The sequence below is a fragment of the Ranitomeya variabilis genome, chromosome 1, assembly GCF_051348905.1.
Source record: "Ranitomeya variabilis isolate aRanVar5 chromosome 1, aRanVar5.hap1, whole genome shotgun sequence".
NCBI classification, from domain to species: domain Eukaryota; kingdom Metazoa; phylum Chordata; class Amphibia; order Anura; family Dendrobatidae; genus Ranitomeya; species Ranitomeya variabilis.
The window spans coordinates 256,485,288-256,513,175 of record NC_135232.1 but is presented as its reverse complement, the minus strand read 5'-3'; the positions used below and the strand labels follow the sequence as shown (position 1 = coordinate 256,513,175).

Genomic DNA, 27,888 nt, shown 5'->3' with positions numbered 1-27,888 from the left:
CATTATTTTTCTTATAGGTGTATTTTGATTGTGGAGCTGTACTAAACCCGGCAGACAGAGATCTTATTTTATCTCCAGGATTTCCCAACAACTACCTCCCTAGCTCTCACTGTCTGTGGCAGATCTTTGTTCCTGCGGGTTCTGCTGTTGGGCTGGAAATTCTGGATTTTGATGTATTTGATAGTTCTGTCAATGAGGAATCTGCAACTAGCTATTCCAGTTCTGAATTTCCCAAATTCATATCTAGCGCTGAGCACAAGAGAGAGAGAAAAAACTCTTCTACAGAAAATGATTTATCAAATGACTTGGAAATTGGGCTAACGGAACAAAAGGTGGGCTATAAAAGTCAGTCCAGCAGCCAGGTGTTCACAGAAACCTGGTCCAAGAGTGATGGAGGATATAAACCATTGACAGACTTACAAGATCCAAACCTTATCAGTAAAATGTCGAGCACAATTTCTGCAGACACAAATTATGAAAGCCGGACTGAAGAAATCAACAAATCTATGCATCTTCTAGAAGCAGTCACTAATAGAATAGAAACAGTTCCCTTTGAACAGGTGAGTGAAGGTGCGCCATCAATAAGCATTGGAATGGACCCCTTCACTACACCACCTCCAGTGCTGGAAATGTGTCCGCTTGATGTCCTCTATATCACTGACCTGGTCACTTACTCTTCTCGATTTTGTGGATCCATTTCTCCCATAAATAAAAGTCTTGCCTTTGGGTCTCCTGATGAGATGATCGAAGTGATTTTGGAGCTTATTACAACCACTAACCGTGGCCGTGGCTTTGCAATCCTCTTATCTTACCATAACCAGTCTTTGATGACCACTATGGGTGTTCAGGAAAGACGGGGCAGGGAAGGTGTAGTGCTGTTGGCTGTGATTGCTGTTTCCATCACATTTGCTTTGATCCTTCTGCTGGTACTTTGCTTGACATATAGGTAAGAGTCTTTCTATACTGTTCTTACAACTTAAAATTGTATATATATTTTTTTATATGAAACCCATGAGTAGATATTAATACTAGTAAGTCATGTATTGCCTTTACTCTAACCATTAACTGACTACCGTGTAACAACTAATATTTATGATATAACAATGTACTACTGTAAGGCATAAATGTTAGTCTGTATTAATTAAGGATTCATTAACTTAAGAGTCCTCTTCATAAGCCCTTAATAATGGCCGCAATGATCTGCATAAAGTTATAAAATCTATACTCCATCTCTAGACTTGGTCTCTACCAATCTATAGATATAAACAATAACTCAGAGTCATGACTGCTGCAGCCAATCAGCAGCTGCTTTCACATGTTTGAGGGGATGAACATTGCTTGTTCTGCTCAGACACAGGACTGAAATTTGTGGCGCTGCTCCAGTCAGAAAGTAAGGATGGTCTTCTTTTCTTTTCTTTTTTTTATGTGCAGAATCTTGTGGCCATTATTAAGAGTTTATCCAGTAGTAGAAACCCCCATTTAATTGTATTTCAGCTCTCTACAAGATCTAATTTGTACAGAACCATAATGTCACACATACAAGTGTAGTCTTTTACTGTGCACCTCATTTTTCATAGTATTTTTGTTCAGATACTGTGAAAGAAAAATAAAAGATGATGAGATGTCACATGTACACAAGTAATCTCCCTCAAAAATGTACATGCAGCACTCGAAAAAGTATTGTACACTGGCACCGGGCGCTCAAGTTGGCACGCTGATGCTCTATTTTTTAGATTGTCCCACACAACAGTGTCCATTTACAAATTGGCCATTCATCTAATTGGGTAATTGAAGGAATTGAGCAGCTGCCTGTCTGTTAAATCAGAAAGCTGGATGAAATTATACCCTTTTGTGTGTCAATAGTCAGTCCTATTAACATTCCCCCATTTATTCCAACTACGTGACCCAATCACTGGACAATGAACCTTGTCCAAGTTGGCTACACATTATAGGCCAACAGTGAGCACTCCATGACGGTGAAAAATGATGAGGTCTAATGTCATACTCCAGAACATTTGGAGAATAGATGATAAGCTCACAAAAATGCATTTTAAAAAATCAAGACATTTGTTGCCAATAATAGTTTGACTATTTTGTAAGGCCTAAAGTTAACTGTGTTAGGCCTCTTCACACGTCCGTATAAAACGTGTACCATTGTCATCCGTTATTGGTGTGTCCTTTTTTAACCATCAGTGTGTCATCAGTGTTTATAAATAAAGAAAGACATTACAAAGCATCTCCTATATGTTGCAATGTTAAATAAGAGACTGCACATGGGCAACACACTGATGCCATCCATGTGTTTTACTTGTTTTTATAGAACCATAGTCTTGTATTGTATTGTATCATCCATGCTGCCCATTAAAAAAAACAAAAACATGTAAGCAGCCCCATTGGTTATAATAGAACCTTAGATTATCAAAGTCCAAGAAATTGTGGTTACATGAAAGCGTCAAAAAATCCAACAGTATGACCTAGATCAATTACACTAGCAGGGGCATACAAAAATAACCACTTACGAAAAATGTGCTCGTTTAAAAATTATATTATTAAAACATTCTTAAAACACATAAACGCAATTAGAAAAATTAACAAGATGCCTCTTATGTAAAGGAAGAACTGCCAGAGAAAACCGCATATGTATTGTGTTGACATGAATGTCCATGTGGACTATGCTGGACAATATAAAATTTGGATATTAATAGGCTTATACACCATATAGTAAAAAATCCCAGACTTGATTTATTGTACTCAATAGTCTCCTTTTAAGACATTGGCATGAAAAAGAAAGGGTACAAGTGCCCAAGTATATATACAGTATTGTAAATATCAACCTAAAGATCCTGCCAAGAATTCTTTATCAAGTATGAAAGCAAATTATAATATGTTTACCTATTGAGGTGGGAATCCAAATGTAAGGTCCAGCATGTTTTTGCGGGGTCTGGCAGGGCTTCCCTCCACCCAACGCATGTTTCGTGGTTATTTTTGTATGCCCCTGGTAGTGTAATTGATCTAGGTCATCCTGTTGGATTTTTTTTTTTATAATGGAATCTTGTAGGATCCTTGGGGAAAAAAAACAAAAAAAACGGATGATACACGTACTGGAAATACGGACATGTGAAGGAGGCCTTATAGTACTCCTGAACTAGATGGTGTGTATTATTGATCCTTTTCACTCATGTATTTCTTTTTTCTTATTTGTAATGTTTGCCTTATTGCAATTTTAATAATTAGCCAAATTCAAAGACTGAGATTATGTAGCACCTTATGGTTTTATGACATTGATAAAAGAATTTTCATTAGGCCATATGCCCTTCAATCTACAGTGTGTATTGTACTTGGCCGTCTTCGTTTCTTCGCAATCCACAGGGTGTATGTGGGCCATGAAACGGGCACAGTGCATGTTGCCAATGGCTGTCATTACTGGCTCATGTATCTGCCACTAGGATGTCCTGCACTGTACCCCCTGTTTATTGTGTGCTAGGTTTGAAAGGGTCATTTGTTTGTTAGCCAGGAATTCTCTCCCTATTTGGTCAGTGTGAAATAATGCCGCCTTTTATTCTTTCCAGGCAGTAGCTGCCAACACCATGCAGGACCAACACTATTCCACGCATGAATTTCTATTATTACGTAATAGAATGTGTTTTATCCATTAGTTTGCATTGCTCTTGTATCATATTGACCATTCGGAAAATCACTTGGTTAAAGCTATGTGAAGTGAAATGTACAGCACAAAGTCTGCTAAACCTGATATAAACCTATTAATTGCAGGGGTGTATGAATTCGTACTTTGCTGAACCCCAGTCCCAGCCCATAATGTGAACACCGTCATTTTTCTCGGCAGCACATGCCCTGTTTAGACAGGACGAGATTATGCTGAGAACCATGGCTTTTAAGTGTTTTGCTCATTCATCGGTTGATCAGCCTGTTATCAGTGGCCGATTGTACCCTTAGACCTAACAGATTTCTTAAAAAAAACAAAAAGCAAAACAGCAACTTGTGTGGTTTTTATATTGAACAAGTGGTTAATAAACAGGGAAAAACTTGAAATATTGAGTAGTTTGTTTTTAATTCACCTCATTTTAAGGAATGGGGAATATGGTTGGTCTCCTTAAACAGACGTCCACCAGCTTGCCTTTTTGAAGCTTGTTTCAATGAAACACTAGTGTCAAAAATAACACCCCCTCCCCCTCCCCCAACGTAATAATAATAACTTACACTTGGCTCAACCTGCAGTAAGGTAATTTCAAAGAGTGATTACAAAGCAAGTTTGTATAATGTGCCCACAGTAGGCGCTTCATGTGATGCTCTGTCTGTACTGATGTTTTTATGTAATATCCTGGCACCCATGTCCAGGGCCATATTTTGTATTCATGCTGCCCTAGGCACTTTAAGTTTTCACGTCCACTACTGGTAAGTCATGCTAAGAGCATGTGCACACAACATCTTTTGCAGGCGGACCCACCTAAAAAAGCACTAAACTCTAAAGACTGAATTTATGCGCTGCAGTGTAAAAATTACTTAAGCATATGTTAATTCATTTGACCTTCTTTTAACTGCTTCAGGCTTCCAAAGATGTTAAGTGGTTGAACAAAGTGACCCAACTATTCCTCAGGCGGCTTAAACTTGAACTTGGAGCTGCTCACTAGTTTATTTAATACAATTAAATTAAAAAGCGGTCCCCAAAAGATTTAAAAAAAGATGACTAAAAAGAAGCAAAAAAAAGTAGCTTTAGCCCAAAAGACGCTGGCTTGTCATCAAGTCTAATGCCTAAATACGTATTAAATTTGCGGAAGTCTAAATAACATTTGTGTGCACAAATCCTCCAATATGGACAGGTTCCGCTGACAGTCTGTGTATGGTTGCTCCTGACTGATGATGTCTGGAAAGATAAGGATCCATGTCTGATTTAGGCTAAAAGATGCTTATGTTCTCTGAATTATAAGCTCCCAGAGGTGTCTGGTAGCGTGGATCTCTTATAGAGAATACAGAAGCGCTTGGCAAAGGGAGCACACATATTTGAGAGAGTTGGGACGAGATAGCTGCCGGCCGAATGATCAGACAGTTGTCTATAATGTATGGGGCATTAGATAAACTCTTGTGCAGCTGACAGATATGGTCTAATTTAGACAGCTGTATTGTAAGCCCCGCTAGTATAACCTCTACATTGATAATTCACCAGAACCACCATCAATACACAACTACATTACCAGAAGCATTATCAGCACATCAGTACATCACCAGAACCACTGTCAGCACATGGATACATCACCAGAATCACAGTCAGTACGTGACTACATCAACAAAACAATCATCAACACAGAAAAACAGCATCAGAACTACCATCAGTAGATAAATACAGCACCAAGATTAGTACAGCGATCCTTTGCAATGTCAGGTTAGCCCCCAGTTATACACTTGTATCAAATGAAACTGAAACTTCCAATATGTCCTTAACAATGGCAAGGAGTTGATTGGAGTTGTCTTTGCAAACCATCATCAAACTATGGATCATACAGTACTGATTAGTTGCAGGCTGAAGCACTAGTAAACGTATAAAGAGTAACCTACAGGGGTCGTCTGAAGGCAAAGTAATTTTCATTCTAAATCCTTATATATTTAGTGGTATAATTTAAACTATTTTCAAATATACTTGTATTAAAATCCATTCTATCTAACTGCTTTTCTTTCATTTTTATTCTTCCATTTTGCTGATGCTTCATTTGAGTATCCCAGTGCGTGCGCGGATACTCAAACAAAGCATCATCAGGGGGTAGAGGCTGTGGTCACTGCCACAGCCTGTCCCCCTGCCTGAAATGAAGTCTCATAAGTGACGCTGATTTCGGGGGCTGAGCTAGTCCCTGCGCGCTGTGTGATGTGCACAATGACATTGTGCCTCTGTTGCTGGCTCAGATCAGTGATAATGAGCTTGCAAAAGTGCGGTGTCAGAGTACCCAGCCTGCAGACACCAGCACTGCCCCTGCAAGTGAAGTCACTGATATCTGCACGCCAGGTATTGTGACACTGCTCTGTTGCCGGCTCATTATCTTTGATCTGAGCTGGCAGCAGAGGTGCACTGTCATTGTCTCAACGCGCAAGAACTAGCTTAAGCCCCTGAAATGAACGTCACTGATAACAACGTTGTTTCAGGGAGGGGTAGGGGCTGCGACAGTGATTGCAGCTTCTGCCCCCTGATAACTCTTCGTTTGAGTATCTCTGCATGCACTGGGATTATAAAATGAAGCATCATTAAAAGGGAAGTAGGGAAAAAAATAGAAAACCAATTAGTGTAGTTACGGATGGATAGTGAATTTTTAATGCAAGTATATTAAAATATAGTTTATATTATGGCACTAAATAGATGGGGATATAAGAATGAAAATTACTTTGCCTTTGGACCACCCCTTTAGCTTTTGTGAAATATTTTCTGTGCTTTATGTCCATTAATTCTGAGCCAGTTGGTGCAGCAATGTGTGCTAAGACCCCATCAATTGCTCAAAAAACCTCTTAGAAGTGTACGGCTCAGGAGAAAGGACTATGACGTTATACTGCATCAGTTCTGCTCTGTGTGCTCTCCGGTCTCATCAGCTGCACGTTACGAAGGTCTTTTGAGCGACTGGTGGGGGACTCAGAATGATGATCCCCCACAGATCTGCTCAGAATTAATTACCCTAAAACACATGAAATAATCTCTCAAACGTTTACTCTTTAAGGTGCATTTACACTGAAGCCAATTATTGCATTTACACTGAAGCTGATTATTGGTCTACCTAAACAGGCTGTCAATTATCAGATGCAGAAGCAAAACATTTGTTCGTAGGGTGAAATTTTTAGCTTGCTTAAAGAAAGCCTGTCACCAACAAAATTAACGTGCATACACATTTATAATAATAATAATTTTTATTTATATAGCGCCAACATATTCCGCAGCGCTTTACAAATTATAGAGGGGACTTGTACAGACAATAGACATTACAGCATAACAGAAATCACAGTTCAAAATAGATACCAGGAGGAATGAGGGCCCTGATCACACGCTTACAAACTATGAGGAAAAGGGGAGACACGAGAGGTGGATGGTAACAATTGCTTTAGTTATTCAGACCAGCCATAGTGTAAGGCTCGGGTGTCCATGTAAAGCTGCATGAACCAGTTAACTGCCTAAGTATGTAGCAGTACAGACACAGAGGCTATTAACTGCATAAAGTTAATATGGATAATTTATAATATGGAACGAAGCTCATACAGAAATCATACTAGTAAATGGCAATAGATTCATCAGGTAATACAGTTGGAAAAATACACTGGTGCTCTGTATTAGTACCCCACAAATAGGTGTGGATATTTACTGCCACTTCAGCAATTACAGTGGGTGCGGAAAGTATTCAGACCCCTTTTACATGTTTCACTTTGTTTCATTGCAGCCATTTGGTAAATTAAAAAAAAGGTAATTTTTTCACATTAATGTACACTCTGCACCCCATCTTGATGAGAAAAAACAGAAATGTAACATTTTTGCAAATTTATTAAAGAATAACTAAAATATGGTCATAAGTATTCAAACCCTTTGCTCAGTATTGAGTAGAAGCACCCTTTTGAGCTAGTACAGCCATGAGTCGTCTTAGTAATGATGCAACATTTTTTTCACACATGGATTTGGGGATCCTCTGCCATTCTTCCTTGGAGATCCTCTCCAGTCCCGTCAGGTTGGATGGTGGATGTTGGTGGACAGCCATTTTCAGGTCTCTCCAGAGATGCTCAATTGGGTTTAGGTCAGGGCTCTGGCTGGGCCAGTCAAAAATGGCCACAGAGTTGTTCTGAAGACACTCCTTTGTTATTTTAGCTCTGTGCTTAGGGTCATTGTCTTGTTGGAAGATGAACCTTCGGCCAAGTCTGAGGTCCAGAGCACTCTGGAAGAGGTTTTCATCCAGAATATCTCTGTACTTGGCCGCATTCTTCAATGACAACCAGTCATCCTGTCCCTGCAGCTGAAAAACACCCCCCATAGCATGATGCTGCCTCCACCATGTTTCACTGTTGGGATTGTATTGGGCAGGTGATGAGAAGTGCTTGGTTTTCTCCAGACATACCGCTTAGAATTATCAAAAAGGTCTATTTTCATCTCATCAGACCAGATAATCTTTATCTATCATAGGGTGGGAGTCCTTTATGTGTTTTTTAGCAAACTCTATGCGGGCTTTCATATGTCTTGCACTGAGGAGAGGCTTCCGTCGGGCGGGCCACTCTGCCATAAAGGCCCGACTGGTAGAAGGTTGCAGTGATAGTTGACTTTGTGGAACTTTCTCCCATCTCCCTACTGCATCTCTGGAGCTCAGCCACAGTGATCTTGGGGTTCTTCTTTACCTCTATTACCAAGGCTCTTCTCCCACGATTGCTCAGTTTGGCTGGACGGCCAGGTCTAGGAAGACTTCTGGTGGTCCCAAACATCTTCTATTTATGGATTATGGAGGCCACAGTGCTCTTAGGAACCTTGAGTACTGCAGAAATTCTGTTGTAACCTGGTCTGACATTCACTGTGAGCTGTGAGGTCTTAATATAGACAGGTGTGCGCCTTTCCAAATCAAGTCCTATCGGTTTAATTAAACCCAGCTGGACTCCAATGAAGAAATTGAACCATCTGAAGGAGCATCACAAGGAAATGGACAGCATGTGACTTAAATTTGAGTGTCAGAGCAAAGGGTCGGAATAACTTATGACCATGTGATATTTCGTTTTTTCTTTAATTTGCAAAAATTACTAATTTTTTTTCAGTCAAGATGGGGTGCAGAGTGTACATTAATGTGAAAAAAAATGAATTTACCAAATGGCTGCAATGAAACAGTGAAAAATTTAAAGGGGTCTGAATACTTTCCGTACCTACTGTAGATATATACACACAACTTTTGCATGTAGGTTTGAATTGCCCTCCCTTTTACCCCTGTTAAAATAAATATCAATTTAAAAATACTCAGATTCCATCACCATGTTTGCCTTGTCTGCTACATTCCAGGATAAACATCCATACAACCGTGATCTCCCTTATTAGAAGAGGTTAAAACATAGCAGCAGGCTCCAAATATGACTATGTGGAGGAAGGCTGTTTCAGGCTTCACTGCTCTTCAATGGGTCCTGGCTGAAAGGAAGTCAAGGGCTCCACCTCAAATAAGTATACTTCCCTGACACCTGCATAATGTTAACCCTTTCAAAAGCAGCACATACTAACATCGGATCATTAACATAAAATCGCTACATTATACAAAACCCTTCATAAAAATACTGACCTGTCCAATTTTTCATTGAATCCCAACGGACCTCATGTCCTTGTGCGCATTATCCATCTGGCTTCTCTCCTTAATAGGAGTTGGTGATGATTACCCCTTGTATGGGAAAAATTTACTTTTTCTAACCACTCTGCCACCCGCAGCATCTCGGGGTCTGAATGATTCACTTCATGGATGTAATTTTCTACATTTAAATAAATCATTTCAGGCCTCTAAGTACAGAGTTGAGTACTTCGCAGGCGGATGTACCGTGCACATTGAGTTTCCAGGTGGGGAACAGGGACAATTTGGGGATGAATGCAGTTGTGGAAAATGCGGCTTTTTTGATTAGTCTAATGAAGGTTCCGCAAGCACCATTACTCAAGCAAGTAGGACTAACAATACTCCTTTTAGCAGGGGTGAGTTCACCTATATGCCGCCTATTGCCCAGGGTAATTTCATAGACGTAATTCAACACTGTCAGCTAATTTGAATAAAGAGGAATGTAAGACTTTAGAAAAAATAAAATAATGGAAAGATGTGGTCATACGAGAGCTGGATAAGGGCGGAAACATGATTCTTTTAGCAAGGGATTATTACATCCAAGAGGCCAATAGACAGTTGTCTGATTTAAAAAAACAAACAAACAAAAAAAAAAACTATTTACCCCCATCGCAGGATCCAACTTTAAGATTTAAAAATAAATTTCAAACTTTAAGGATCCAAGAAGTAATGTTTCTCCTTGCGCAGAGTGACATGTTAAACATGCTGAGATGAGGAGACTTAAAGCCGCAATGCTCCTCTGGGAAATATGCAAATTGTCTCTTCAGAGAGGAAGAGGACTAGAACTCTAGTGCCAGCTATAGGAAGTAGCAATCCTATAAGTCAATGTCGACCCTTTAACGAGCCTGGTTACATGACTTGGGATAAAAGCCAAATTATGGAAAAAACTGTACCGGAGGTGTCCGTGTGTGTAATACTTGTGGCACATGTGTGGCAACCATGTGCCACCAGTGTGCCGCATCAGTACCACACGCACGAGCACTAGGGAAGCAGCGACATAGTAAGCGCTGTTCATCAGTGCTGGGTGGTGAAGACAACTCTGATTATTCTCCCCAGCTCTGCCAGCGGTGAGCACGAGCAGGGGAGAATGATGAGTTATACTCAACTGATAAAAGCGACAGCAGGTGGCGGCTGAGTGAACTATTACCCCCATCAGACTACACCTGCTGCCGCTAATAACAGTTAGTGCAGGCAGTGGCTGATGAAAGTATTCCTCACCCGCCAACTGTGCAATAAATAAATAAAAAATCCGGCGTGAGTTCCCCTGTATTTTTGATAACCAGCCAGGCAAAACTCACAGCTGGGGGCTGCAACCCTCAGTTGTCAGTGTTAGCAAGGCTGGTTATCAAGAATAGAGGGGTCCCCACGCTGTGTTTTTTTTTTTAATTTTTTTTTTTTAATAAAAGGCATCGGGTCCCCCCCATTTTTGACAAGCAGTCTTGCTAAAGCTGACAGCTGGGGGCTGTTATTCTCAGGCTGGTAAGGGGCAATGGATGTTGCCCCCCCCCAGCCTAAAAATAGCAGCCCATAGACACCCAGAAAAGGCACATCAATTCATCTATGCTAATTCTGGCACTTTGCCCAGCTCTTCCCACTTGCACTATAGTGGTGGAAACTGGGGTTCATATTGGTGGAGTTGATGTCACCTTTTGTATTGTCTGGTGACATCAAGACCACAGCTTAGTAATGGAGAGCCTTACTAATCCTATAGTTACATGGTAAATAGAGACACAGCAAGTATAACGTCCTTTATTTGAAATAAAATACACTTTTCCATTTTTTTAGTTAAAAATTACAAACAGTTATACTCACCTAATGCCTAATTCCACTGAATCCCTCGTCTCCTGTAATAAAGCAAAAATAAAAAAAAATATCTCACCTGTCTCTCATTCTGTCCCACACCGTAATCCATGTCTGGGGAATAAATAGTTTTCAACCTGGACTGTGCCAAGATGCGACTGTCCAGGTTGAGAGCCACTGGTGAATGAGCTGCTGCGAGCGCAGCATCATTGACCAACGGTGACATCATCGTGGTTACGGCTGGGCTGGGCTTTGTTCCAGCCGGGCTGAACTTCAGTGACATCCTCACTGTGGGAAAAAGTCAGTGATTAGGTCACCGCAGTTCAGCTCAGTGAGTTCACAGCAGATCATGTGAGAATTTCTTCTGGAGAGAAGCCAGATGGATAATATGCACAAGGTCCTTTGCGAGTCAATGAAAAATTGGACATGTTGGTGTTTTTATGAAAGGTTTTGTATAATGTGGTGATTTTATGTTAATGACGTTAGTATGTGCAACTATTGAAAGGGTTCATTTATCAAAACATTAAAATTTTACAGATCTTGGAAAATAACACACATTTTTTTATTTTAGTACCTAAAAGAAAAAAAAACCAAGAAAAACCCTACTATAAAAGTTTGGAATTACTGTAATTTTACTGAACAGGATAATCATGTTCACAAGTTTCTTTTTTATAGCCATAGCAGAGTTGCACTTTTTTTTTTTTTTTTTCTGCAATATCTTTTCCCATTTTCCCCTTCAGGTGCTTCACAGGAACTGGAGCAATATGGAAGGAAAAAGTGACTTTTTTCTTTAAAATTTTACTTTAGATCCACTTTTTATTTTTATAAGGATAACAGGAAAAATTGCATCTCAAAATTTGTAGTGCAATTTTTTCTTTACATGCCCATACCCCAAATATGGAGGAAAACCACTGTGGCGCATGGCAGGGCTCAGAAGGGAGGGAGCACTTTTCGACTTTTTGAACTCAGAATTGGTTGTAATTTGGAGCATATGCCATGTCATGTTTGGAGAGCCCCTGATGTGGAAATCCCCAATAAATGACCCAATTTTGAAAACTAGACCCCCTCATGGAACTTATCTGACTGTATGGTGAGCACCTTGAACCCTCAGGTGCTGCACATAAGTTTATAACGTAGAGCCGTGAAAATAAAAATTCTATTTTTTTTTTCCACAAAAATGATCTTTAAGCCCCATTTTTTTTTTTTCTTCACAAGGGTGACTGGAGAAAATTGTCCCCAAAATCTGTTGTGCAATTTCTCCTCAGTATGCTGATACCCCATATGTGGAGGAAAACCACTGTTGCGGTTCACGGCAAGGCTCAGAAGGGAAGAAGTGATTTGCAATGCAGACTTTGATGTAATGGTCTGCGGGCGTCATGTCACGTTTGAAGAGACCCTGATGTTCCTAAATAGTGGAACCTCTGACAAGTAGCCCTATATTAGGCTAGGGTCACATTGCGTTATGTGACCGCGTTTAACGGACTACGTTACACCGCGGCATAACGCGGTGTAACGTAGTCCGTTAACGCCGCCATTGCCACATTGGGCGTGCGCTAGCGATGTGCCGTCATTTGAGTGACGGCCCGCGAACGCTGCTTGCAGCGTTCGCGGTCCGTTCCTCGCTAGCGCAGATCAGGGATCTGTGCTAGCGGGATCGGCTAACGCGATCCCTTTTGGAACATTGCGTTAGCGCAGTCCGTAGCGCTATGCGCTAAACGGACTGCCCTAATGCAATGTGACCCTAGCCTTAGAATTGATCTATTGTGTCCTGGTGTGTGAAATGTATAATGTAGTGGCATACGTAAATGGTCTGCAGTGCATCAGGTTGGCATACGTGAGTTATGTAGTGTTGGCATAAGTCCGTTGTGTTGTGTACGTCATAAATTAATTTAGTAGTCAATGGATGTGTAATAAAGCATTATTTTATGCACAAACCAAGTTTATAGAGGCAGGTGTCACATTGATAAGTTGTGTCCTTGCGTATCTTCCTTCTGTTACACACTCGGCGCCTCTTTTGCAACCTTTCCCTGGTACGCTACGAGCACCTTCAGTTCTGGAAATACTGGGGCCTGCTCCTTACTGGTCTTCAAAGATTAGGGCCTTGATTACTACCTCCTGGAACTGAAAGTATGGCGTACTGAGGGCAGGGGGGCATTCAGGGGATTCAATCCTGGAGTCTTTCCCTACATAAACCCTAAGCTTGTGGCTGTACTCTGTGGTACTCTCACACAGTTTGTACAGCTTAATTATGTACCAGGCCCTCTTATTAGGCAGGTACTGACAGAATTTGAGCCTCCCCTTGAAATATATTAGGGACTAATCCACGCAAATGTCCCTTTGGGTCAAACATAATGCTGAAGTGCTCAATGACTGGCTGAACTTGAAAAGATGGTCAAAGTTGGGGTCATCTCTGGGAGGGCACAGTGCATTATCACTGTAATGCAAACATTTGTAGATGGTGTCAAAATTTTTACATGTCATGGCCATTTAGAACAGTGGAGTTTTGTATAAAACATCAACACTTTAATATTACCAGAGCTCTGGCTTCTTCACTAACCCCATGTGAAGTTGCAGGCCCCAAAAACGTCATTATTTCTACTATGTCTACAGGAGTCCAGGTAGAAAATGGAGAGCGGTTTTGTGCTAAAAAATACAAATTTGTCTGAGGTTGTATGAGGTTTACAAAATCCTCAAAGAAGAATACTTTGAAAAAGTCAATTTCTGTGAGGTCGGTTGTGTCAAATTTGTTTCCTGATTGCGCCAGGTGGTAGCCTCTCCCTCATTGTCAGTGTTGAAGGCAAGACAATCATATGTACAGTGCCTTGCGAAAGTATTCGGCCCCCTGGAACTTTTCAACCTTTTCCCACATATCATGCTTCAAACATAAATATACTAAATGTAAATTTTGGGTGAAGAATCAACAAGTGGAACACAATTGTGAAGTTGAACGAAATTTATTGGTTATTTTAAAGTTTTGTGTAAATTCAAAAACTGAAAAGTGGGGCGTGCAATATTATTCGGCCCCTTTACTTTCAGTGCAGCAAACTCAATCTAGAAGTTCATTGTGGATCTCTGAATGATCCAATGTTGGCCTAAATGCCTAATGATGATAAATATAATCCACTTGTGTGTAATCAAGTCTTCGGATAAATGCACCTGCTCTGTGATAGTCTCAGGGTTCTGTTTGAAGCACAGAGAGCATCATGAAGACCAAGGAACACAACAGGCAGGTCCATGATACTGTTGTGGAGAAATTTAAAGATGGATTTGGATACAAAATGATTTCCAAAACTTTAAACATCCCAAGGAGCACTGTGCAAGCTGTGAGGCTATAACTGTGGAGACTATAAGGTGGACCCACTGGACCGTGACAACGAACCTCCTGCGGGCGAGCTGACCAAGTGAACCACCCCCTATACAGGGAGCGTTAGGGGCAGACCTGAGGGAGACTATCACCATGGCAGCTGGTAAGGAATTACGGAAAAGAAGGGCAACTAATAGGGATTAGTAAGGACTGACGAGGAGACAGAAACAGGGAAAGCGTGGGAATACGGACAGGACGGAGAAGATGAGCAGGAAGGCAAGACGCGGGAGCAGGGACTGGACGGAGTACAAGGACAGACAGGCTGGAGACAGGGACATGGACAAGGCGGAGGACACAGGCAGGCAAGGACACTAAAACACGGACAGGATGGAGAACACCGGCAGGCAGGCAAGGATACTGGAACAAAGGAGAGGACAAGCATTAGATAAAGGATATAGCAATGGGAAGTGAGCTGCAAACAAGGCAGGGAGGAACGCAGGAGAGACGTGGAGCCAGATTCACTTGGGGATCACAAATGAGCATCAGGCACGGCCAAGAGGAAGAGGCTGCCGAATAAGGGCAGTGCAGTACTTCCGGGTTGGAGTCCTACAGGGAGATAGAGAGGGCAGGCAAGAGATCAGGACCAAGCCCAGAAGTGTGCGCGCGCAGCGCTGAACCCAGTGCGTGTGCGCACCCAAAGTGAAGCAGAAGCCGGATGCGAGCGCTGAGGAGGAGGTGGTGCCAGGCGGGGAACAGCAGCTGCGGGAGCGTTCCGGGATTCTGATGAAAGGTAAGTATGGCAGGGCTCGGGAAGCGGAGGTGGCGGCGACGTGACTTAAGCGATCATATTGAAATGGAAGGAGTATCATACCACTGCAAGTCTACCAAGACCTGGCCGTCCCTCTAAACTTTCATCTCAAACAAGGAGAAGACTGATCAGAGATGCAGCCAAGAGGCCCATGATCACTCTGGACGAACTGCAGAGATCTACACCTGAGGTGGGACAGTCTGTCCATAGCACAACAATCAGTCGTACACTGCACAAATCTGTCCTTTATGGAAGAGTGGCAAGAAGAAAGCCATTTCTCAAAGATATCCATAAAAAGTGTTGTTTAAAGTTTGCAACAAGGCACCTGGGAGACACCAAACATGTGTAAGAAGGTGCTCTGGTCAGATGAAACCAAAATCGAACTTTTTGGCAACAATGCCAAAAGATATGTTTGACATAAAGGCAACACAGCTCATCACCCTGAACACACCATCCCCACTGTCAAACATGTTGGTGGCAGCATCATGGTTTAGGCCTGTTTTTCTTCAGCAGGGGCAGGGAAGCTGGTTATAATTGATGGGAAGATGGATGGAGCCTAATACATTCTTGTAGAAAACCTGTTGGAGTCTGCAAAAGACCTGAGACTGGGACGGAGATTTGTCTTCCAACAAGACAATGAACCCAAGCATAAAGCAAAATCTACCGTGGAATGGTTCACAAATAAACAGATCCAGGTGTTAGAATGGCCAAGTCAAAGTCCAGACCTCAATCCAATCGAGAATCTGTGGAAAGAGCTGAAAACTGCTGTTCACAAACGATCTCCATCAAACCTCACTGAGCTCAAGCTGTTTGCCAAGGAAGAATGGGCAAGAATTTCAGTCTCTCGATGTACAAAACTGATAGACATACCCCAAGCGACTTGCAGCTGTAATCGCAGCAAAAGGTGGTGCAACAAAGTATTAAGTTAAAGGGGCCGAATAATATTGCACGCCCCACTTTTCAGTTTTTGAATTTCCACAAAATAACCAATAAATCTTCGTTCAACTTCACAATTGTGTTCCACTTGTTGTTGATTCTTCACCAAAAATGTATATTTGGTATCTTTGTTTAAAGCATGATATGTGGGAAAAGGTTGAAAAGTTCCAGAGTGCCGAATACTTTCGCAAGGCACTGTATGTCTCCTGAATACCGGGTTTGGGACGAGCAGGACGACTTTTTTTCATGTATGCGGTGTGTACCAAATTTTATTCAGGTGTGCATGTTTTGGTCTAAACTTGATTTTTTTTTTCCTATTCTAAATAAGACAAACAACCAGAGGTTGATCACTGATGTGCTTCAGTGATCAGCGCTCATAGGCTGTACTTAGACACACGGATGTGATTCTTTTTCCATGCTCACACTAACCCAATTAAGTAAAAAATACTGTAGTAGATGACAATTACTACGGTATGTGTTTACTGTCCCCATTTTAATCCCATCAATTCATCTATTTTTTTTATTCTTTTTTTCGCAGACAGTCAGTGATCAGCACTCGATGGATGTGATTTTTTCCTCTTTGACACGAACACTAACTCAATTCAGTAAAAATAGAATAGTAGATGACAATTACTACAGTATATTTTTATTGTCTAATATAATTTTTTTTTTTTTTTTTTACTGACCCTAACTAATTTCAGTAAAAAAATATTGTAATAGATGACTATTACTGCGGTATATTTTTACCGTCCCCAATCTATTCCTATCAACTAATCTAAATTATTTTTTACTCAATTATTTTAAAAAAACAAAACAAAAAAGGGAAAAAGTCTTTGCCAAAACTGAGCGCTGGCGCCAATCAGTGGTGTGCGTCTGATGGGGGGGAATTGGGGACAAAAAGACCTGAAAAACAGCTGGCACGAGTGCGGACCAGTGATTTACGCCACTGATCAATAGTTGGCGGCTGCAGGATGCACAGACGGGAGTGGTGCAAAGGGGGGGGGGATACGTGGGAAAAAAGTGTGGAGCACTGCAAACACAAATTGCGTATTAGTGATTTGCGTCATTGCTCGGTGGCTGCAGGACACACGAAAAACCTGTCAAAAATCAGGCAATCGAGTACTGATCAGCGCTTGGTGGCAGAAGGGGGAGGAGTGGTGAGAAAGGAGGGAAAATGATGGAGAGGGGGAATAGGGTAGATTAGGAAAGATCGGGAACGGATCAAGGAGGGATCAGGAACGCTTTCTTCTTTGTTTACCAGCAGTAGCAACACTAACAGTGGTGGCACAGGATTTAAAAAGTCTGTGGCACCACAAAGCACAGCAGATCACATCAGAGTCTTCATCCCAGGGGCTGGCTCCGACCTCCTTGACGATGATCACTGTGATTGGCTGTTCAGTTCTGAACTACGGACAGCCAATTACAGCATTTCTCAGTGTTTCAGGCAATCAGATGGCCTGAAACTCTGATGCCAAGCCTACGATTGTGCTGTAATACTTGGCAACTCAGAGCTTCAACTCTCTCCATAAGTTTTCTATGGGATTAAGGTCTGGAGACTGGCGAGGCCACTCCATGACTCTAATGTGCTTCTTTTTGAGCCACTCCTTTGTTGCCTTGGCTGTATGGTTTGGGTTATTGTCTTGCTGGAAGACCCAGCCATGACCCATTTTTAATGTCCTGGCGGAGGGAAGGAGGTTGTCACTCCAGGATTTTACGGTACATGGCTCCATCCATTCTATTGATGTGGTGAAGTAGTCCTGTGCCCTTAGCAGAGAAACACCCCAAAACCTAATGTTTCCACACCCATGCTTCACAGTGGGGACAGTGTTTTTTGGGTCATAGGCAGCATTTCTTTTCCTCCAAACACTGCGAGTTGAGTTAATGCCAAAGACTTCAATTTTTGTCTCATCTGACCGCAGCACCATCTCCCAATCTTTCACAGAATCATCCAGATGTTCATTGGCAAACTTCAGACTGGCCTGCACATGTGCCTTCTTGAGCAGGGGGACCTTGCGAACACTGCAGGATTTTAAACCTTTATGTTATAATGTGTTACCAATGGTTTCTTCTTGACTGTGGTCCCAGCTGCCTTGAGATCATTAACAAGTTCCCTTCGTGTTGTTGTTTTTTTTTTGGGCTGATTTCTCACTTTCCTCATGATCAAGGATACCCCACGAGGTGAAATTGTGCATGGTGCCCCAGATCGATGTTGAATGACAGTAATTTTGTATTTCTTTCATTTTCTTACTATTGCATCAACAGTTGTCTCCTTCTCACTCAGCGTCTTATGGTTTTGTAGCCCATTCTAGCTTTGTGCAGGTCTATGATCTTGTCCCTGGCATCCTTATAAAGCTCTTTGGTCTTGCCCATGTTGTAGAAGTTAGTCTGACTGAGTCTGTGGACACAAGTCTTTTATAAGGCCGGCGTCACACTTAACGTATGAAAAATCATCAATCTCCCTGCTGAGAGTCGCACAAGTGTTCTTCGTATGGTCATCCACGTGTAATCTGTTTGCAATGCGATGAAGCGATTTCCTCGTATCTATGCATCCGTATGGCATGCGTATGGCTTTACATTTCTCATTATAGAATGCTGTATATCGGCCCTGAAAGGTGATAGCCGTATCTCTTATCGGCCAAACCTGGTGTCAGGTTAACTTTAAGGGTAAGTTCACACAGGACTTTTTTGCTGCGTATTTTTGCTGCGCTTTTTTATGCTAATTTTCAGCTGCTTTTTACAGTACCAGCAAAGCCTATGAGATTTCAGAAATCTCATGCACACACATTGGTTTTTTGTTTGATCAGTATTTTGTGCTTTGCTGCGTTTTTTTTTACATAGAGCATGTCACTTCTTTCAGCGTTTTTGCTGCGTTTTTTCACCCATTAACTTGAATAGGTGTTGAAAAAAACGCCGCAAAAACGCAGGTATCATTTGCTGCGTTTTTGCTGCTGAAAATCCAAGGACATTATCCTGGAAAAAGAGAAAAAAAACCGCACCAAATACGCAACAAAAAACGCACCTATAAGCAGCTGAACATTAGCATAAAAAACTGCAGCAAAAATCCGCAGCAAAAAAGTCCTGTGTGAACTTACCCTTAGCCCTCTACATCGTTTCTGTCAGTTTTTTCAGTTTGCCAGCAGCAGGTGTAATATATGTTGCTATGCTGACAACAAAAAACACACCTTTCATTCTTCACAGGGAACAACTCTTTTATCAATTGTGCGTCAAGTCACATCAGTTATTGTATCCATGGTCATGACTGTAACCTCAGCTATAGAAAAGGATAGTAGAGCAGATCTCTAATATCAAGAGCAATAACTCTGGAGGGGCAAAGCGTTTCGTTAATGCACATAAAAGGAGATCTTAATCAGTTTTCTTTGGCATCGAGGTTATTTGTTTTGGTGCAAATATTCATGATGTACAATAACATAATTATATTGTGGTACCGTGTTAGCCAGAAAAATCGAAGTGAGTACTTTTCTGAACAATGATGACAAAAGTATTCTCGAAGTGATACCTTTATTGGCTAACCAGAAAATTATATATGTTTGCAATCTTTCAGAGCACAGAGGCTCCTTCTTTAGGCGAGATTACAAATAGATTAATAAGAAAAAGGCACAACATTTAAGGGATACTACAGTAGGACATTTGTTCATTAGGTGGGAGGGGTGATGCCTCCTAAAGATAAGCCAAGGAAATCAAATTAGGCATGTTCTTACAAATGGAGAGGCAGTGGGAATTATGTTCTTAAGGTACCTTCACACTAAGCGACGCTGCAGCGATACAGACAACGATGCCGATCGCTGCAGCGTCGCTGTTTGATCGCTGGAGAGCTGTCACACAGACGGCTCTCCAGCGACCAACGATGCCGAGGTCCCCGGGTAACCAGGGTAAACATCGGGTTACTAAGCGCAGGGGCGCGCTTAGTAACCCGATGTTTACCCTGGTTACCAGCGTAAAATGTAAAAAAAACAAACAGTACATACTTACATTCGCGTCCCCCGGCGTCCGCTTCCTGCACTGACTGATCGCCGGCCCTAACAGCAGAGCGGTGACGTCACCGCTGTGCTGTACTTTCACTTTCACTTTACGGCGCTCAGTCAGTGTGGGAAGCAGACGCCGGGGGACGCGAAGGTGAGTATGTACGGTTTGTTTTTTTACATTTTACAATGGTAACCAGGGTAAATATCGGGTTACTAAGCGCGGCCCTGCGCTTAGTAACCCGATGTTTACCCTGGTTACCAGCGTAAAACATCGCTGGTATCGTTGCTTTTGGTGTCAAACACGACGATACACGCCGGTCTGACGACCAAATAAAGTTCTGAACTTTGTTCAACGACCAGCGATATCACAGCAGGATCCTGATCGCTGCTGCGTGTCAAACTAAACGATATCGCTAGCCAGGACGCTGCAACGTCACGGATCGCTAGCGATATCGTTTAGTGTGAAGGTACCTTTAGGCTTCTTTCACACTTCAGTTGTTTGGCGTGAGTCAGCTCCGACATCGTGACGGATCCGTCAAAATTGTTTAGAAAACGGTTCTAACGGATCCGTTTTTTTGACGGATCAGTTACACTGATGCGTCAAAAAAACGGATCCGTTAGAACCGTTGCGACCATTTTTTACACCCGTTGGAACCGTTTTTTGACGGATCCGTTTTTTTAAAAACCGAGGATCTCAATGTGATTGGCTATACAAAGTACAGGGAAATATGACTGGCTACTGGAAACTACTAGGAAACTATATATACAGTGTATTTACACCACATCTTTGAAAGGTTGTAGAGAAAGTGCCTTGTAGAGAAAGATGGAAGGAGTACTGGCGAATATTGTGAAGATATGTGCGGATTTTACTTTTGAGGCTAATCGGTTGGCAGTCATCATTCGGGACAAGGAGGAAGAAAGACTGCGCATCCTGCGGCAGCGGCGGAAGAGAAGGCTGTGGATCCATCCTATCACAGCCCAACGCATGACCCGTGGCGTTTATTCCACACTGTATATTGAATTGAGGGAAAATCCTGAAAAATTCTTCAGCTATGTGCGCATGAAAGCGGAAAATTTTGAAGTTTTGTTGGGCCATGTTGGAGAATCAATACGGAGAAGAGACACCCAGATGCGCTTCTCCAGATCACCAGCAGAGCGTCTGATGGTGACTATTCGGTAAGTTATTCTTTTTTTTAATGATTCTCATTCATCAGACTTAGAACTATAATGTTGTTTTTTTAAGTTTTTATTAATTGTCTTTTCCTTTTGTTAACAGATTCCTTGCAACTGGAGAATCGTTTTCATCCCTACATTTCCAGTACAGGCTTGGGATATCCACAATATCAGGGATCATCAGAGAGACCTGCCGGGCATTGTGGGATTGCTTACAGGCGGAAGACATTCCAGAGCCATCACAGGAGAGGTGGCTGGAGATTGCCCACAATTTTGAAGAAATATGCCAGTTCCCAAATTGTGTGGGAGCAGTCGATGGGAAGCATATAAGGATTGTCAAACCTTATGGCTCTGAATTTTACAATTACAAAAAGTATTTTTCCATTGTATTGATGGCCATAGCCGACGCACACTGCAAATTTATCGCTGTGGATATCGGTGCGTATGGACGTGCAAATGACTTCCAGATTTTTAAAACTTCACCAATGGGGCGTCGTTTGTATGGAGAGACATTTGACTTTCCACCGCCTAGACCTCTCCCTGGAACCACCGGTACACCATTGCCATTTGCGTGCGTTGGAGATTACGCCTTCAAGCTTTCACCACACTTGATAAAACCATATGGAAGTAGTGGACTGACCCAGAGGAAGAAAATTTTTAATTATCGGTTAACCAGAGCACGAAGAGTTATTGAATGTGCCTTTGGCATATTAACTGCTAAATGGAGAGTCCTGCTAACTGCAATTAAACTGCAGACTGACACTGTTGATGATGTGGTGGAGGCTTGTGTGGTACTTCACAATTTTGTATTATCCAAAGAACACGTTTTCCCCGAGGAAAATGTGTCAGAAACCACTTTGCGGGATTACCACAACACAAGTTTTCGCAGTCCAGTTGCAGTCTCCAGAATGCGGGACAATTTTGCAGACTACTTCATGTCACCTCAAGGATCAGTTGACTGGCAGTACGAAATAGTGTAAAAAATTTTTTTTTCACACTTGTAAATATACCATGTTTTTGGCTTTGTAACAAAACCTTTGGACTTTTACCTCGCAGTATTGTATGTTTTGTACCGGTACCCCTTTACACATTTTCTACTATTACTTTTACCATAAGCTTGGTGGTTTTTATACAGAAAAAAAAAAAAAGGAAAGCCAATAAAATTGTTTTTAAACCAAAAAAAGTTTTATTTATTACACGTTTATTACAGGTTCTCATAAGTTTGGGTGAAGGTAGCAGCGGAGGGGCTGACAGGGCGGACCACGTCGATAGTGGGGGACAGGACATCACTGGGAGTATCAGAAGTGGAATGGGTGGTGAAAACATGAGGTTGAGCAGGGAGTTGAGGTACAGATGTGGACTGTGGGAGGTATGGTGAAGGTGTTGGTGGGATTGGGAATGGTGAATTTAAAGGGGAAGAATGGAAAGGGGAAGGTAGGTACTGGGAAATACTGAGGGGGGAAGGAAGGAATGGTGAAGAAGTAGAAGGAGGATGGACGGGAGGAGGATGGACGGGAGGATAGACGGCAGCTTGAGGGGGGAAAGGTGTTGAAACATGAAGGGTAGGTGGAGGGGCTTGGGACATCGCCTGCGCTAGAGCAGTGTGGCAGCCTTGCATCACATGCATCTGCAGGTCAGGAGTTAAATTTCCCATGTGCCTGAGGACCAACTGAAAAAACAGTGTCTTGGTGACTGGTTTGCATCTGAATGTATCCTATCCAGACGACTGCTGAGTTCAAGTATGCTTTTGTTAATCATATTGTACCCAGCAGATGTTTGCTCACCCAAAAGCTTGATGGCATTCTGGAAGGCTGCATTCAGATGCAAAAACTCAGGCGTATAGCTCCTTTACTGACCTCTCTGGCGCTGCCGTCCTGACCCCAAAGGTGTTCTAGATGTTGCGGCAGTGTCAGAGGGGTGGGGTAAAGGGAACTCTACATCACCTGCAGCTTCATGTGACCAAGTCCGCCCTGCTGCTCCAGCGCTGGTGGATGGGGCCGAGGGATCACACAAAAGGGAAGGTACAGATACAGAGGGGTCGGGTCTTTCGACGTGGTCCCCGGTGGGGGACTCCTGTGAGATCGCTCCAGAGGGGTGCAACTCTGATGCAGGCTCCCGAGTGCTGCAGACAGTGTTGTTAAAGAAGAAAAAATAAAAAAATTAGTATCTTGATATTACAATTGCCCTTGCTGCCCAAAAAAATTGAAGGTTAAACATTTTAACAGTTTGACTGAAAACATGTGGTGTTGAATATTTACCTTCTGCTCAGCAGCGTCGACCGGAGGAAAGACAGGGCTCTGGCATATTTGTACCTGCTCCTGCGTCCTCTAGATCCACTCGGGGCCTGCATCTCCTTGTTAAACTCCCTCTTGAAGTGATCCCTGAGTGACCGCCACCGCACGATAACCCTGTTACCTGGAAAGATACAGCAAAAATTGATTACTATACAACACATTAAATCATGCTAACATAAGTTAATGAACTGTGAATACTTACGCGCTAGATCCTGGGCCCCAGCGTCAAGTTCCTCCCAGTTCTCCAGAACAGCACCGCACACTTCCTCCCAAAGCCGTCGGGTGATGAACTGGTCAGCATGGCGGTGGTCCGCCATGTTCCACAGCGGCTCCAGATTTTGGACCTCTTGGATGAGGGTGTCCACATCTATCCCCTCCTCTTCCTCAGCCTGTTCGGGAGCACGCTGTGAAGCCTTTAAACAAAAAAAAAAATTAAAAAGGTAAAGATTATACCACATAAATTTTAAAATTTACTAAACACCAAGCCAAAAAGGAACTTGCTCTTCGGTGACCGCCGCAATTAGCATTCCGACGACTATGGGAGGTGCTTCAAGGAACTCTAGGGCGAGCCCCGGATTGTGAAGACTAATAAAAAAATAAATTATGTGCTTGGATGGAGGCATATGTATTGTGTGTGCTGTGCTGAATGTTTGTGTTGGGTGTAGTGTGTTGTATGTGAGGATCTGTCTGCAAAACTTACACTATGCGCTCCCGCTCCTTGCATTTCTCCACCCTGCCCGTCTCCTTCTGGAAGCCCCTCTGCTTCAGCTTCCTGTGAAAACAGAATAAATACATATAGGGTTCAAAAACATATGTTACCATAGTTGTACCAAAAAAAATTTATGAAGAAAAAAATAAACACCTCAGGTGGCTGACGATGTGATGGGGGGCTCCCAGAAGAAGACATTATGGTCCCTGTTTTAAACTTGGGGGGCCTGCCTGCGTCTGTCTTGGGTCCCTCTTGGTCCCTAGAATCTGCAAGTATAAAGAGAGTTCTAAGCTACTATACAAAAGGATAGATGCAGCTTTCGGGACTTTATACTTACATCTGTTTTCCAAACTTGGGGGGCCTGCCTGCGTCTGTCTTGGGTCCCTTGCTTGGTCCCTCTAAAATCTTCCAATTTAAAAACAGTTTTAATTAGAATGATTATGTATTGGTATGCCAACTTACATTTTGATTCCCCCCCTACAAAAAATTACCACACCAAAAAAAAAAAAAAAGTGTTGACCTTCAAACTTGATATGCTTGATGCGCAAGCTGCCAAACCCTCCACCTCCTGTTTCCCCCACAAAATAACCCCTAAAATTCCTTGAAAGCAACACCAAAACTACTTCAAACTTGATATGCGCCATGCGCATGCTGGTAAGTTTGTCTTGAAATCAGACTACGGACAGTTTTGTGGAATTTTTATTACTATATTTTTATTTATTTATTTATTTTTTTTTGGAAAGTAGGAGCTACACTGCTCTTTATTTTAAATACCAGTACAGTATGAAAAATAACAAAAATGCAGGACACACACATCACACGGCATTTATACACACACACTCACACATGTCACAAAACAGCCGTTCAAAATACCAGCACAGTATGAAAAATAAAAATATGCAAGGCGGGCGGGGGCACACATCACACGGCATTTATACACACACACCACACACATGTCACAGCACGGCCATTCAAAATACCAGCACAGTATGAAAAATAAAAATATGCAGGGCGGGCACACACACACACACACACACACACACACACACACACACACTGGCAGAACTCATGCTGGATGGCAGTACTCACATGGCAGTCTCTGGCAGGGTCTTTTTGGCTGCTGGCAGGGTCTGTCTTGCTGGCTGCTGGCAGGGTCTGTCTTGCTGGCTGCTGGCAGGGTCTGTCTTGCTGGCTGCTGGCAGGGTCTGTCTTGCTGGCTGCTGGCAGGGTCTGTCTTGCTGGCTGCTGGCAGGGTCTGTCTTGCTGGCTGCTGGCAGGGTCTGTCTTGCTGGCTGCTGGCAGGGTCTGTCTTGCTGGCTGCTGGCAGGGTCTGCCTTGCTGGCTGCTGGCAGGGTCTGCCTTGCTGGCTGCTGGCAGGGTCTGCCTTGCTGGCTGCTGGCAGGGTCTGTCTTGCTGGCTGCTGGCAGGGTCTGTCTTGCTGGCTGGCACTGTGTTCTCTCTCTGCTTGATGGCACATTGAGGAATGAAGCCCACGTGTCCTGTTTATATAGTTTTGGGGTTGTCTGGGCAAAGTATCTACTTTTTGGAGCATGCTCAATTAAAAAAGCGGATTGGGGCGACGGATCCGCCAAATGACGGATCGCGACGGATCTGTCGCCCATAGGCGGCCATTCTAGGAAATGGTGGATGTGACGGATCCGCCGCGAACCGCCATTTCGGCGCAGACAAAAAACATTACAATGTCCGTCTATGTCTAGACGACGTCCGCCAAATCTCGATGGATCCGTCACATGGCGGATGGAACGGATGACCATCCGCCACAATCCATCGCTAATGCAAGTCTATGGGAAAATAGTGGATCCGCCAAAATAAACATGGCGGATCCGCTATTTAAAGAAAATGGCGGATTCAAACTGGCGCCAAAAGACTGAAGTGTGAAAGAGGCCTTAGGCTACTTTCACACTAGCGTCGTACGACGCACGTCGCATACTGTGCAAAAAAAAACCAACGGGGGCAGCAGAAGCAGTTTTTCAACGCATTGCTGCCCCATTGTGATGTCCGGGGAGGAGGGGGCGGAGTTCTGGCCGCGCATGCACTTTCGGAAAAGGCGGACATGACGCACCAAAAAACGTTACATGTAACTTTTTTTGTGCCGACTGACCGACGCAACACGACGGATGCAACGTGTGGCACTGCGTCGCAATGCGTTGCTAATGCAAGTCTATGGAGAAAAAACGCATCCTGCAAGCAATTTTGCAGGATGCGTTTTTTCTCCAAAACGACGCATTACGACGTGTGTCGTACGACGCTAGTGTGAAAGTAGCCTAAGTTGTCTGGAGTCCGGTGAATTGTATCCATGTAGTGACTCGTAAATCCAGGTGTTAAATTTAGTCCTAGTGTCAAAGAATTGAACATCTTTATCAGTTTGAATTCCCAAATTTTTCTTTCTCTGTGGTCCTTAACCCCTTTACGACCTTGCCCTTTTCTGTTTTTGCGTTCTTGTTTTTCGCTCCCCTCCTTCCCAGAGCCATAACTTTTTTTATTTTACCATCAATATTGCCGTGTGACGGCTTTTTTTTTGCGGGACAAGTTGGACTTTTCAACGACATCATTGGTTTTAGCATGTCGTGTACTAGAAAACGGGAAAAAAATTCCAAGTGCGGTGAAATTGCAAAAAAAGTGCAATCCCACACTTTTTGTTTGGCTTGTTTGCTAGGTTCACTAAATGCTAAAACTGACCGGCCATTTTGATTCTCCAGGTCATTACGAGTTCATAGACACCAAACATGACTAGGTTACGTTGTATCTAAGTGGTAAAAAAAAATTCCAGATTCCCTTTAATGGAGCACACTTGGACTGCGTCACAATTAACAGTGGGGTACCACGGGGTCAGTATTAGGCCCGCTTGTTTTTAACATATTAATGACCTTGTAGGAGGCATACAGAGTAGTATTTCAATTTTTGCAGATGACACTAAACTCTGCAGAGTAATCGATACAGAGGTGGACAATTTTAGATTACAGGAGGATTTATGTAAACTAGTAGTTTGGGCTGATAAATGGCCAATGAGTTTTAAAGGGGTTAAATGTAAGGTCATGCACTTGGGTAGAAGTAATAAGATGTATAATTATGTGCTTAATTGTAAAACACTGGGCAAAACTGTCACTGAAAAAGACCTGGGTGTATAGGTGGACGACAAACTCACATTTAGTGGCCAGTGTCAGGCAGCTGCTACAAAGGCAAATAAAATAATGGGATGCATTAAGAGTCATGGATGCTCATGAGGAGAACATAATTTTACCTCTATACAATTCACTAATGCGACCACACTTAGAATACTGTGTACAGTTCTGGTCTCCGGGGTATAAGAAAGACATAGCTGAACTACACCGGGTGCAGAGAAGAGCGACCAAGGTTATTAGAGGACTGGGGTGTCTGCAATACCAAGACAGGTTACTACACTCGGGGTTATTTATTTAGTTTGGAAAAACGAAGGCTAAGGGGTGATTTTATTACAATGTATAAATACAAGAGGGGACAGTACAAAGACCTTTCTAATGATCTTTATACTCGTAGGCCTGAGACAGGGACAAGGGG

General features: G+C 42.7%; 1 protein-coding gene across 2 annotated transcripts in view; it reads left to right on the top strand.

Moving 5' to 3' along the window:
- LOC143813143 (uncharacterized) overlaps window positions 1-27,888 on the top strand; it is a 112,524-nt gene that overhangs the window by 51,730 nt on the left and 32,906 nt on the right. For both annotated transcript variants that reach the window (XM_077293363.1, XM_077293364.1), the window contains exon 2: window positions 18-946. In XM_077293363.1, the coding sequence (XP_077149478.1) occupies window positions 18-946 (929 nt within the window). The remainder of the gene's footprint in view (window positions 1-17; window positions 947-27,888) is intronic.